We start from the raw sequence: 13,978 nt of genomic DNA, 5'->3' as shown, positions 1-13,978 counted from the left end.
AAAACAATAATGAATACCATATTATAATAGATAAATAAAATAATAAAACATAATGAATACCATATTATAATGGATAAATAAAATAATAAAACATAATGAATACCATATTATAATAGATAAATAAAATAATAAAACATAATGAATACCATATTATAATAGATAAATAAAAATAATAAAACATAATGAATACCATATTATAATAAGTAAATAAAAATAATAAAACAATAATGAATACCATATTATAATAGATAAGTAAAATAATAAAACATAATGAATACCATATTATAATAGATAAATAAAATAATAAAACAATAATGAATACCATATTATAATAGATAAATAAAATAATAAAACAATAATGAATACCATATTATAATAGATAAATAAAATAATAAAACAATAATGAATACCATATTATAATAGATAAATAAAATAATAAAACAATAATGAATACCATATTATAATAGATAAATAAAATAATAAAACATAATGAATACCATATTATAATAGATAAATAAAAATAATAAAACATAATGAATACCATATTATAATAAGTAAATAAAAATAATAAAACAATAATGAATACCATATTATAATAGATAAGTAAAATAATAAAACATAATGAATACCATATTATAATAGATAAATAAAATAATAAAACAATAATGAATACCATATTATAATAGATAAATAAAATAATAAAACAATAATGAATACCATATTATAATAGATAAATAAAATAATAAAACATAATGAATACCATATTATAATAGATAAAAATAATAAAACATAATGAATACCATATTATAATAGATAAATAAAATAAAACATAATGAATACCATATTATAATAGATAAATAAAATAAAACAATAATGAATACCATATTATAATAGATAAATAAAATAATAAAACATAATGAATACCATATTATAATAGATAAATAAAAATAATAAAACATAATGAATACCATATTATAATAGGTAAATAAAAATAATAAAACAATAATGAATACCATATTATAATAGATAAATAAAATAATAAAACATAATGAATACCATATTATAATAGATAAATAAAATAATAAAACATAATGAATACCATATTATAATAGAAAAATAAAATAATAAAACATAATGAATACCATATTATAATAGATAAATAAAATAATAAAACATAATGAATACCATATTATAATAGATAAATAAAAATAATAAAACATAATGAATACCATATTATAATAGATAAATAAAATAATAAAACATAATGAATACCATATTATAATAGATAAATAAAATAAAACAATAATGAATACCATATTATAATGGATAAATAAAATAATAAAACAATGAATACCATATTATAATAAATAAAATAATAAATACCATATTATAATAAATAAATAAAATATTAAAACAATAATACGATAAAATCAATAATGATGATTGGCTATTTGAGTATTAATAAAACAATTATTCAAACAATAATAAATACTAAAATATAATCAAAATAACAAGATGAATATGTAAATAGTAATACAATAAAAGCAGTAATAACAGAAACAACAATGATTCTTAAATAAAACAATAATAAATAATATAATAATAACAAGATAAATAGGTAAATAGTAATACAATAAAAGCAGTAATAACAAAAACAACAATGATAATTAAATAAAAACAATAATAAACACAGTATCAATAAATATAAAACAACACAGTCCACAAGTAAAGTGAGAGCTATAAACACAAAAATAAACAAACCCTCCAGGTCTTTGCGGTAGTTGACGTTGGTATTTCCTGGCAGACGGGGAACGAAGCGAGGGACGTGGGTCTTACTGACCCAGCTCCAGCCCCCGTAACCCGTCACCCGGTACTCCTCCCCCTTCTGCTTCCACACCTGGACACCAGCGACGAGACTGTAGTCTTCCACGGGCACTCAGCACACACACGGGTCTGGTTTACCTGGTGCTTGATGGGGATGGTGTACTTGACCCAGGTGGCCTGCTGCAGCGTCTCCTCGTCCTCCAGCTTCTTCTCGCGCTTCTTCACCTTCTCCTTCTCCTCGCGCTCCATGGAGGTCATGCGGTGAAGCCTGGACCGAGAGAGACCGGATGGTGATGATCCGCCTCCAGGCGAGAGAGGAGAACCCTTACCTGGTGTGACCCAGAGACTCCTTCCAGACGGCCAGCGTGACCACGGGTTTGATGGCGCACTCCAGGATGGCCAGAGCCAAGGCGAACTCCCGCGCCTTGCTGCACATCTGCACCGCCTTGTTCCAGTTGATCCTGCGGGACGAGAAGCTTCAGCACCAGCGGCTCCGGACCCGAGGCTCTCGCATGACATTTGACAATTCAAATGTTCCAACTCAAATGTTTTTAACCCTCATCTCAGGGTCAAGGTGACCCAGAGGCCCAAAAACAAACCCATTTTTGGTATCCCTTGTGTTATCTTAGGGTCAAGGTGACCCAGAGGCCCGGAAACAAACCTATTTTTGGTATCCCTTTTGTTATCTTAGGGTCAAGGTGACCCAGAGGCCCGGAAACAAACCTATTTTTGGTATCCTTTGTGTTGTATCAGGGTCAAGGTGACCAAGAGGCCTCAAAACAAACGTATTTTTGGTATCCATTGTGTTATCTCAGGGTCAACGACCTCCACCACTGCACTTTGAATATTTTTTTTCAATAATTAAATTTAATTATTTGGATATTGAATAGTTAAATATGTTTTTATTTAATAATTCATAGGAAAATTAATAGGTGAAATTGTTTCTTTAATTGTATTATTATTTTATTATTTTTATTTATTTATTTGAATAATTTAATAATGCCTAAATTGTTTGTTATAATTCATTAAATTTTTGTTTTGTTTTGTTTTTTTTAAATATTGAATTAAATCATTTTTACATTGAAAGGTAACATTTGTCAGTTTTTTTATCATTTATTTTCAAAGTTAATTTATATATATTTTTACTTGATATAGTTTTAATTCCATACTTTTTTTTATTCAGTCTTTTAAATTCAATATACAACAGTCAGACAAAACCAACAGAGCACAGAGCTACTGGATCAAACTCTCAGCCAATCAAATGAATAAGTGATGTTAAGTCATGCACATGTGCGCGACCCCGACACACCTGCGCGACCCCGTACCTGTGCGAGGCCCAGTTGGGGTGCATGAAGGGCGGCGGCACGTTGGTCTCCAGCTGGGTGATGGTGAGCCGCAGCGTGTTGACGGTGACGCCGCGCGACCCGTACACGGTGCCGCTCCACTTGAACTCGGAGGCCGTGGTCAGGCTGAACTTGTGCGACAGGTGGCGCCGCTTGTCGTGGTCCTCGCGGTGCTGGTGCTTGTTGAGCGCCAGCACGTTGGTGCTGTACTGGTTGTGGTAGACCCGGTACTTGCCCTCCTGGCCCAGCTTGAACAGGCCCTGCGGCGCCGGAGCCTCTCGCCGGAACAGGTTGAGGAACGAGGACTCGGAGTCCGAGCGCGAGGGCGACGACTGGAACACACCAGGAATTATTTTACCGACGACTTTCTTGGCGAAGACGGTTCCAGAAACCCGAGCGCTCACTTCTTTGCTGCCTCTGGCGGGTTGTGGGTTCGACTCCGGGCCGCCCTTGTTCATCTTCAGGTTGTACTCTTCTGTCAATCACAGCACAGGTAAGAGGCGGTCCTGGACCCGTGGACTCGTCGCTCACCTGTTCCGTCCTGGCTGGTGAAGGAGGAGCGCGAGGACGGGTCGTGCAGGTCACACGGCTCGCACTTCCTCGCGGCGGCGCCGGACTCCGGGGCGACCGGGGTTTGTGCGGGTCTGTCTTCTGGACTTTGGCCGTCCCCTCCAGGGTTCAGGTCCTCGACTTTGAAAGGAAGGAAGAGTCGACGAGTGAGTCATGTTTCGTTTTATAATCACTGATCAACAACTTGTTTCTCGTCAAATGTGTGTCATTTTGATTGACACGTGTCACTCGGTGCCGAGATAACGAGGTCGGGCGACACCTGGGACTTCCTGACAGGAAACCTCCCAACTGAAGAACCACAAACCCAGAAAATGAAGCGGGTCGTGGCTTCACAGAGCATGAGAGCGCCGTGAAGTCTGATCTTCACGGCGCTCGTTTCGGGGTCAACCGTGAACGACCTTGGAGGTTCTGCCAGTACCTCTGTCCTGCCGTGTCTCCGCGGGAGACCCTTCACCTCCCTGTGACCCCTGCTGTGACCCGGACGACTCCTTCGCGGCCGAATCCGGCTCCTGTGCGGCCGAGGCGACGTTCGAGTCGTGGTTCTCCCGGTCAGCAGGGGGCGCCGAGGCTTCTGCGTGGTGGAGATCAAACGTCATTCTCCGCAGAAGTCGAGGTGAAGACCGGAGGCTGATCTACCTGCCGAGGCCTCCTGGGCCTGGAGCGCCTTCGTCTCCTCAGGCGTGGATCCGGCGTCCGTCTTCAGAGGCGCTTCTCGCCGCCGCTTCTCCTCCTCGGCTGCTCGCCGGACCTTCAGTCGCACCTGGACTTCTTCTGGAAACAGGAGGAAGGAGCAGAGTTGAGGATGAGACACACGATCAGATCTCCACCAGACAAGAGCATCATCTTCACCATTAGCAACAGTGAGGTAGGCCTTGGAGCCGCCGCGAGCTCTGCTGGTCAGCTCCTCCGTGACGTCCATGTGCGCGAGGACTTCCTCCTTCATCTCCTCCAGGGTGGCGCAGAGGTCCGACTCCCAGTACTCCTTGTCCAGACACCACGAGAGCTCCTCCAGCTGGCTCCTGGTGCTGTAGTACCAGATCTTCTTCTTCTCGTGCTCGCCGTCCTCCTCGCTGCAGAGCAGACGTGACATTTAGAATCATCTCCATTCAAACATCTAGCAAACACTTTTCTGCTCCTCAAAACCACCGACGACGGTTTCTTTCTCGTCCTCATCTAAATGTAAAGTATTAACAGAGTATCGCTGGAGTTCGTTTGCTTCTCTCACGGCTCCTACCACGCAGTTCTTGGACTCAAAAATGACCACAATGCATTGCTCTGTGTCCGGACCAAGATCGTTTTTTTATTTTTGTCCATCATAATAAAAATAAATAAAGACGTTTGTAGCTCAAATATTCATCGAGTTTTAAAGGTCTTGTCTTTCTTTTTAGCTCAAACAAAATGACACCAACTCCATGAAAGCTTCTTAAACAATTAATCATTTAAATTAAATTTACATTTTTATCGTTCATTTTTTAAATATTCGTCACCATTTTATATCGGTTACTTCAGCTAGTTTCCATTAAACATTATATAAAGATTATTCAAAAAACTTCACTTTCACTCCTGTTGCATGGAGAAATATATATATATATATATATATATATATATATATATATACACACAAACACACACATTACTGGATTCTTTATATGAATGACATTTGAAAATGTACTGAGTTAGAATAATAAAATGATTCTTGAATATTTTAACTATTTGCAGTTTTGTTGAAACCAAAGAATATTAAATTAATTTATTGTTTTTAATAAAATGCTAATAAAGCAATTAGCCTTTATAGACACTTTAACTCGGGCGACTTTAAAAACCCAAAATAAAAGTCCCTTTTGTTACTCGAATGTTTAACATCGATGACTGAAGCGAGAAGATACGAAACATTATCAACACAAAAAGCGAGTCAATAAATACTGAACTTTAAATAAACACTTAAGACATGTACTTTAAAAAATGTTTTCTGTTCCTTGTATATTATTGAGAAGTTAAAGCAGGTGCGGGAGGACAAGGAGGTTGAGCTGCTGTTACAAGTCACTCGACAACTTATCCACAAAACAAGTCAATTCCCTTTCCTGGTCCAAATGATAGTAAGTAAGTAATATTTATAGATCGCTTTTTCCAGACCAGGGTCACAAAGCGCTTAACCAATCAAAACAATACTCGTTAAAATATATACTTAATGGGAGAACATCTTTAGGTCTAGAAGTCACTGAGACAAATATCGGAGCGAATACTTGAACTGCTTTATTTGGTATTTCTGATCGACCTCTAACCAAAAGGATGTAGTAGCCTTTGCGTGGTTCTTGAAGAGATGAAACCACCAGCAGCTCCATCACACACATCGTGGCTGAAAGAAGTTCTCAGCAACTTAACATTTGAACAAAAATAACTAAAAATACGTCACACTTTAAGAGGGTCCAGCACCAGGTTCAAAAGGATGTGTGGACCTTTTCTGGTCACTTGACCGTCACCTCATGAAGGTCTTTCCTTTTATTTCTGGTTTATCATAATGCTCGCTTAGATTGACAATGTTATTATCTACAGGATGTGGTGTGTGTGTGTGTGTGTGTGTGTGTGCGGAACAGGAATGTTTTGTTTGTGTTTTTCTTTCTTTTTTTTGTTGTTTTGTTTTTATTTTGTGTTTTAGTTCTTTTTTATCTTTTCTGTTAATTATACAAGTATGTATCATTACATCTTTTCATATTGTTTTATGAATATACTTTATATGTTTGAGTGTGTGTGGATATATATATATATATATATATACTTTTTTTACAGCTGCAAAAATGTTTTTTCTCTTCTTCTGATGGACATTTTTTTTCTTTCATATTTTTTATCTTCTCTGTGTATCAAACCATTTAAACTGTTGACCTGAACTGGTTGTTTTATGTAAAAAAAAAAAAATCAATAAACAAATATCTTATATATATACATATATATATATATCTTGATCCAGATCACAGTTCAGGTGAGACGTGATACGTTTGTTATGCTGTTATCTTGAACATCACACGTCATCCTCGGTCAGACACGTCACTCTATTGTTATCTGTGTAATGACATTAGACAGATAACAAGTGCCTGGTTCTGCACTCAAGTGTTTTTCCCCCCCGACACGCATCATGTGATGATCAGAGGAGGATGAAGAAGTCCACACTCACACTATGATCCTTCGGTTCAGGAACCAGTACTTCCTCTGGTGTCGGTCGTACCCGATGGGCTCCTGGCGGATGTAAGGTTTGTTCTTCTGCACCTCGGCCACGCAGTCCGTGACCCCGGGCACCTGGTGCGCCACGCAGATCTCGCACTGCCACTCGTCCTCCGGCACCTCGGTGAGCGGGGGCCGCACGCACTCCAGGTGGTAGACCGCCGAGCAGGTCTCGCAGCAGAGCAGGTCGCCCAGGCGGTGGCACACGCGGCAGTGGTCGTCGTACTGCATGACGCCGTCGGACATCAGCTCCTCGCGGGCGATGTTGGTGGTGAGAACCTGATCCACCAGGAACTGCAGGACTCGGATCTTGGACTCCAGGGGCCCGTACGGATACTCGTCCACCACCAGGTGGCGCAGGACGTGGTGGCTCTCCCTGTCGCTCTCGCAGTAGGCCCGCAGCACCTCCGGCCACGTCATGCCGTCGATGAAGTACAGCGTGGAGTTGACGCTGTCCTTCAGGTCGGCGGGTCCGAACGTGGTGTTGGACGTGTCCTCCTCGCGCAGGATGACCTTGAGGAGGGAGATGTGCATCTCCGCCATCAGCGTGCACTGCTCCTGCCCCGTCAGCGCCGCGCAGAAGTCCTCGAAGCGGAAGGGCGAGAGCCGGAGCACCGCGCTGAAGTTGCGCAGCACCTCGTAGATGGAGTTGGCGTTCAGAAGCTCCTCGTTGGGCACCAGGAGGTCCTCCGAGGTGGCGGGGAGCTCCAGGGGGGGGATGTTTTCCAGGATGGGGGTGCGGGGTCGAGGAGCACGACCCCTTCTCCTGCCTGCAGGCGAAGAGAAAACCCGAGTTATAGTTTTGATTACGCACCTGAGAGTCGTCCTAAAGCTTGGCGAGTTTTGTTGATATATTTTTATAAAATTAGATTTATTTCGATACACGTTGATCGAGTTGATTTTGTTTCTTTTGTTTCTACAAAGCACTAGAATTTGTCATGTTTCGCTTTTCATTTTCATTATTTGCAGCTTTGAATTTGAAAAGAAAATCTAGAATTTGCTTTAAAAAAGTAATTTATCGTTGAAAATGTTCAATTATATGAATATAAATAAAAACTATGGCCTACTTCATTTTAGTCAAGACTTATTTTAAGTTTAAGCTCCTTAAAGAGCTTTATTTCAAATCAAGTCCTCCTGTATTTCATTATCCATGTTTACATTTCTTTATTTGAACATTTGTTTTCACGAAGCAGTCGAGGAAACGTGTTTATTATCATTTCATTACCGTTAAGTGTCGTAGAAGTGATCGACAAAACTACGTGTGTATTGTAGATTAATATTCAGCCTTAAAACTAATTAATATTAGGAAATATGACTCATTCTTCCACATGATAACAACACAATAATAAGATATACATGTAGCTTGAATGCACTGCTTCAAGTTTTCATTTGTTCCACTCAAGGAAAAAAGGTTGTTAATCAGTAATAACTTAAAACCTAAAGATGATGATGAACAAGTACTGACCACTGCAGAGTAACAAAACACACCTGCATCCATTCATACTCACTTAGATCTGCGGTTATAATAGTAACGAGTCTTGTTTATATTAACTCAATTAAACAAAAGCGTTAACGTGTCGCATGTCAACATGTAGCATAGTTAGCGGTAACTAAGCTAAAAACAAACTCCAGCTAGAGCTGCTATGCTAGTCAGAGACATTAATTAAACGTTTAACTCAATGTAATATCATTAAATAACGAGTTTCCATGTTTTAACTCGCAGTTCTAGACGAGAAAGGTTTCAGTAAAACAACGTTTACATCTTTTGTTTACTTTCCATTCCAGCTAATTGACTTGCTAATGCTAGCATGTTAGCAGCTAACTTCTCCTCCTGGTCCGGAGCTCACGCCCGGGGACCGGGACCGGTGCTGCTGAGGCTCGGGTGACCCGGCGGGTCCTGCAGGTGTGCGAGGGTCTGGTCTCTCACCTGCAGGACCCGCCGGGCCTTCATTCACTCTCACTCTCTCTCTCCATTTTGAAGGCAGCAGCTTCATACTCGAGCATCTCTCGGTGCTCGGGGGTCCGGGGCTCGTACCTGCGGTGCTGGCCTGACTCCTGGAGCTGCTCTCGGTGCAGGAGCTGGCATCATCCTGCACCTCCTCCACCTCCTCCTCTTCTTCCTCCTCCTCGTCCGCTCGCAGAACATCTTCCTCCTCCAGCCCGTCCGAGTCCTCCTTCAGGGCCTCCTCCTCCTCCTCCTCCTCCTCCTCGGACGGAGGCTCCTCGGCGAACTCCTCGGACCTGAGGCTGACCGCGTCGTCGTCCTCGTCGCTCTCGTGGTCGTCGTAGACCACCGCCTTGTGGGGCGCGGGTCTCTTGGCTCCGCGACCCCCTCTGCCTCCCCTGCCTCTGCCGCCTCTGCCTCGTCCTCTGCCCCGCGACGAGCCGACGGCTCCGGCTCTCTTCCTCTTGTGGCTCGGGTCCCGCACGGGGCTGTCCGGCTCCTCGTCGCCGCTGTCCCTCACCCGGGGCTTGATGTTCCTGCGGGGTCTCAGCCCGCGGGTGGTCGCGGGCTCCTCGGCGGGCGGCGGTGCGGGCGGCCTGCCTCTCTTGCCTCGCATCTTATCTTCTTACGGTCACAACTGGGTCGCGGAGGCGCGAGAATGGAGGGGCCCCCACGAGGCGGTGCGGGGGGGCGCGGTGATCCAGTGACGCAAGAAGGGGGGTCTTCTCGGCGTAAAAACGGGGGTCTGGAAACTGTGGCCCGGTGCGTCCGCTCTCGCTGCTCACGGAGACGCCATCTTTCTTCTGTTGAACAAACAGCGGGGCCTAGCAGCGCGGTCACGTGACTCCGCCGCCTGCAGCCCCCGTGGCAAAAACAGTTTTGTGTTCGAGTTCATTTATATTTTGTACTTTTTATTATTAGTTTTGAGGAGTTTACTCATTATTTGTTACGCCACTTTAGAAACTTTGATCCATCGTTTTAATTATAGAGACGTTAAAAACAAGTGACGTTTTCGAATATTGAATCTTCTTCCACTTGAAACAATAATAAATATCATTTTTTTAATACATAACTACTCATTATTATCATCATCAAACAAATAATTCTTATTCGACTATTAAGATTTTCGCGATTTATTTTTCTCTAATAAATATTTACTTCAGCGGTGATATTATTAAATGATTAAACAAATATATGTTGTTGCTAAAAGAAAAAACACCAAATTCTCGAGTCAAATATTTATTACAAGCACTTTACGTTCATCGCATAGCGTGTAAAAGTTTAGGCTTTTATATCTACAGTTGAGATGCGCCGTCATGAGTTGTCGTGGCCGAGTGGTTAAGGCGATGGACTAGAAATCCATTGGGATCTTCCCGCGCAGGTTCGAATCCTGCCGACAACGAAAGTTTTTTTTTTCAACCGTCAGACCTGGAATTAAAAACAAATCTCATGTTTTTATACATTTATTTATTACAGTTTGCGAAGTCGAGACGATCCACATTTAACGAGAATGTTTTCTTTATTTAGAATGTTTAAAATAAATAATCCAATAGCGCCATCTACTGTTCATTGCGGTAATACATGAATTTATTGATGATCCGCGCGGGAAAGTATAATATATATATATATAATATCACTTACTGTTTAATCTCTTTACTGGGTTTTGAAATAATAAAACACATAAAATATATCACAATAAGGTATAAATCTCAAAGAATATATGTATATATATATTATATATATACACACAAGCATTTCAAATTAAAATGTATAAATATATATAGATAGATAGATTTTTCTTCTTTTGGATTCAGTATGAAAATGTTGGTACTATAATCAACTTTCAGATTAAATTAAAAATATTCCGAGATTCTATTTTTAAGGAAAATATCGAACTCTATGTGTAAAACATTTTTTTCATTAACACGTTTTTCAACTATTTGACAAACAAACGAATTCGAATATAACCATTATTTAATTCAATTATTAAAAAACAACAACTATTGCTTCAAAGTTTTAAACATATACTTATAAGTATGACTTATATATACTTCCAAAATAAAGCCATATTAAATACTATCTATACCTTATTGTCTTCTTGGTCTTTGAATAATCATATGTTTGTGTAATAAAGTTTTGTTTATTCTACTTTTAATAACGACCTTTCATTCTCTAAAATGTCTTTGATATGCGTAGAAAAGTTGCTCCTCAACATAAACAACGTTCAAAGCAGATGTTTTTCTCTTGTTTAAATGTAACAAGAAGCACAAAGTCCTGGTTTTCAAGCTAAAAGTTGTATATTGTTTGTCAAACGTTAATCCGAACAAACCGCGCCATGTGAAATGTTTCCTACGAGCTGCCGTAGCTTGGTTTCTATAGCGACGCGCGTAAACAAACGCTAGCAGCCACAGGTGTCCATCATGTCCGCCGAGGACCTGGAGAGTCTCTACACCGTGTTCGACGGCTCGTCCCCGGACGACGTGTCTCACGCGCGCCGGCTCTGGAGCTCCGTGTGGCTGCTGCCCCCGCAGGAGTCCCGCCTGGTGTCGGCGGCTGAGGTCCGCCAGAGGCTCCCCGTGTGTCGCGCGCAGAGACCCGGCACCGCCGCCGCCGCCGCGCGGCCGGAACCGGAAGCGCTGAGCGTGAAGGAGCTGCAGCAGCGCCAGCAGGAGCGGAAGCGCTTCCTCGCCATGGCCGACCAGAGGAAGGAGATCCTGGCGCTGCTGAGGCGCCAGCGGGAGAGAAGGATCCAGAAGGAGCTGCTGTCCCTGAAGGTTCGGTCCAGAAGCCACGAGTCCGGCGAGGAGGTGCAGAAGACGGACGGCTCCGTGGAGGACGTGGAGCTCGTGAGGAGGCTGGACTGAAGGTTTCGGAATAAAAATGTTGCTGGAGAATCTGAGGGGTTTACTCCGGGTACATTGAGCGCGTGACGTGTTAACATAATGTCGGGTTTAAAGGAGTGAGTGACGGTGACGTCCTCTGACGTCACGAGAAGATCGTGGATCACCAAACAAAGCTTGAAGCCACAAATAACATCAGTTCTAACGAGCATTGATGAGAAGCTGCTGCACTCCATGAACTCTGGTGACCTCAGCGTGACCCCAGCGTGACCTTTATGTATCAAACCTCAGAGTCCATCATGATGAGTCCCACAAGTAGAAGAGTCTCTGGTCAGGAGTCCCACACCAGGTGAATAGTCTTCAATCAAGTTAAGATTCCACAATCAGGTGAATAGTCTCTTGTCAGGTCAAGAACCACACATCACTAGAAGAGTCCCACACCAGTTGGTGAGTCCCACATCAGGAGAATAGTCCCATATCAGGTAGAGAGTCCAATGAGGAGAGAAATCCTTCCAGGCTGTTGCTCCTAAGCTTTGGAACGATCTTCTCTTTCTCTTTGCGCTTGATGATCTACTGACTCCTTCAAGAAACATCTCAAGACATTTTTATTTGTTCAGGCTTTTCCTTGCTTTCCTGGAACTCCTGTTGTGTTATCAGTTTTATCTTGATCTTTAAAGTATATACTTTATTGAATATTGTTTTGATTGTTTAAGCGCTTTGTGACCCTGGTCTGGAAAAGCGCTATATAAATAAAAATTACTAACTTACTTACTTACATCAGATGAAGAGTCCTACATCAGCACATGAGTCATACATCAGATGAAGAGTCCTACATCAGCAGATGAGTCCTACATCAGATGAAGAGTTCTACATCAGATGAAGGTCCTACATCAGCAGAAGAGTCCTACATCAGATGAAGAGTCCTACATCAGCACATGAATCATACATCAGATGAAGAGTCCTACATCAGCACATGAGTCCTACATTAGATGAAGAGTCCTACATTAGACGAACATTCCTACATCAGCACATGAGTCCTACATCAGATGAAGAGTCCTACATCAGCAGATGAGTCCTACATCAGATGAAGAGTCCTACATCAGATAAAGAGTCCTACATTAGATGAAGGGTCCTACATCAACAGATGAGTCCTACATCAGCAGATGAGTCCTACATCAGATGAAGAGTCCTACATCAGCAGATGAGTCATACATTAGATGAAGAGTCCTACATCAACGGGTGAGTCATACATCAGATGAAGAGTCCTATATCAGATGAAGGGTCCTACATCAACAGATGAGTCCTACATCAGCAGATGAGTCCTACATCAGATGAAGAGTCCTACATCAGATGTAGAGTCCTACATGAGATGAAGAGTCCTACATCAGCAGATGAGTCCTACATCAGATGAAGAGTCCTACATCAGATGAAGAGTCCTACATCAGATGAAGAGTCCTACATCAGCAGATGAGTCCTACATCAGATGAAGAGTCCTACATCAGATGAAGAGTCCTACATCAGCAGATGAGTCCTACATCAGATGAAGAGTCCTACATCAGATGTAGAGTCCTACATCAGATGAAGAGTCCTACATCAGCAGATGAGTCCTACATCAGATGAAGAGTCCTACATCAGATGAAGAGTCCTACATCAGCAGATGAGTCCTACATCAGATGAAGAGTCCTACATCAGCAGATGAGTCCTACATCAGATGAAGAGTCCTACATCAGATGTAGAGTCCTACATCAGATGAAGAGTCCTACATCAGATGAAGAGTCCTACATCAGATGAAGAGTCCTACATCAGATGACGAGTCCTACATCAGATGTAGAGTCCTACATCAGATGAAGAGTCCTACATCAGCAGATGAGTCCTACATCAGATGAAGAGTCCTACATCAGATGAAGAGTCCTACATCAGCAGATGAGTCCTACATCAGATGAAGAGTCCGACATCAGCAGATGAGTCCTACATCAGATGAAGAGTCCTACATCAGATGTAGAGTCCTACATCAGATGAAGAGTCCTACATCAGATGAAGAGTCCTACATCAGATGTAGAGTCCTACATCAGATGAAGAGTCCTACATCAGATGAAGAGTCCTACATCAGATGAAGAGTCCTACATCAGATGAAGAGTCCTACATCAGATGAAGAGTCCTACATCAGATGAAGAGTCCTACATCAGATGTAGAGTCCTACATCAGATGAAGAGTCCTACATCAGATGAAGAGTCCTACAT

The 13,978-nt window shown here is 41.5% G+C and overlaps 2 protein-coding genes and 1 non-coding gene across 6 annotated transcripts in view; 2 read left to right on the top strand and 1 right to left on the bottom strand.

Moving 5' to 3' along the window:
• LOC148064593 (nucleosome-remodeling factor subunit BPTF-like) overlaps positions 1–9,701 on the bottom strand; it is a 29,816-nt gene extending 20,115 nt beyond the window's left edge. For 3 of the 4 annotated variants that reach the window (XM_087809940.1, XM_087809942.1, XM_087809943.1), the window contains exons 1-11: positions 8,989–9,701; positions 6,907–7,723; positions 4,587–4,807; positions 4,374–4,508; positions 4,156–4,308; positions 3,699–3,857; positions 3,572–3,642; positions 3,150–3,499; positions 2,154–2,285; positions 1,963–2,092; positions 1,762–1,897 (exon numbers count right to left, since the gene is read on the bottom strand). In XM_087809940.1, the coding sequence (XP_087666066.1) occupies positions 1,762–1,897; positions 1,963–2,092; positions 2,154–2,285; positions 3,150–3,499; positions 3,572–3,642; positions 3,699–3,857; positions 4,156–4,308; positions 4,374–4,508; positions 4,587–4,807; positions 6,907–7,723; positions 8,989–9,514 (2,830 nt within the window). In that variant the 5' untranslated portion in view covers positions 9,515–9,701. The remainder of the gene's footprint in view (positions 1–1,761; positions 1,898–1,962; positions 2,093–2,153; positions 2,286–3,149; positions 3,500–3,571; positions 3,643–3,698; positions 3,858–4,155; positions 4,309–4,373; positions 4,509–4,586; positions 4,808–6,906; positions 7,724–8,988) is intronic. The other variant, XM_087809941.1, reaches the window with a different exon arrangement.
• Positions 9,702–10,218: 517 nt separating this feature from the next.
• Positions 10,219–10,300, top strand: trnas-aga (transfer RNA serine (anticodon AGA)). The gene has a single exon. It is a non-coding gene; the product is annotated as a tRNA-Ser (tRNA).
• Positions 10,301–10,751: 451 nt separating this feature from the next.
• On the top strand, positions 10,752–12,505 carry hoatz (HOATZ cilia and flagella associated protein). The gene has a single exon (XM_087809359.1). The coding sequence runs from the start codon at positions 11,319–11,321 to the stop codon at positions 11,760–11,762; it is 444 nt and encodes a 147-aa protein (XP_087665485.1). The 5' UTR covers positions 10,752–11,318; the 3' UTR covers positions 11,763–12,505.
• The last annotated feature ends 1,473 nt before the right edge of the window (positions 12,506–13,978 follow it).

The sequence above is a fragment of the Callionymus lyra genome, chromosome 15 (genome assembly GCF_982586985.1).
Source record: "Callionymus lyra chromosome 15, fCalLyr1.hap1.1, whole genome shotgun sequence".
In the NCBI taxonomy this organism is placed as follows: domain Eukaryota; kingdom Metazoa; phylum Chordata; class Actinopteri; order Syngnathiformes; family Callionymidae; genus Callionymus; species Callionymus lyra.
Note: the sequence above shows the minus strand (reverse complement) of the source record. Positions and strands in the feature narration are given on the sequence as shown.

Bases quoted from the DNA above. Each gene is read 5' to 3' on its own strand.
- hoatz (XM_087809359.1), top strand. From the start codon at position 11,319: ATGTCCGCCGAGGACCTGGAGAGTCTCTACACCGTGTTCGACGGCTCG.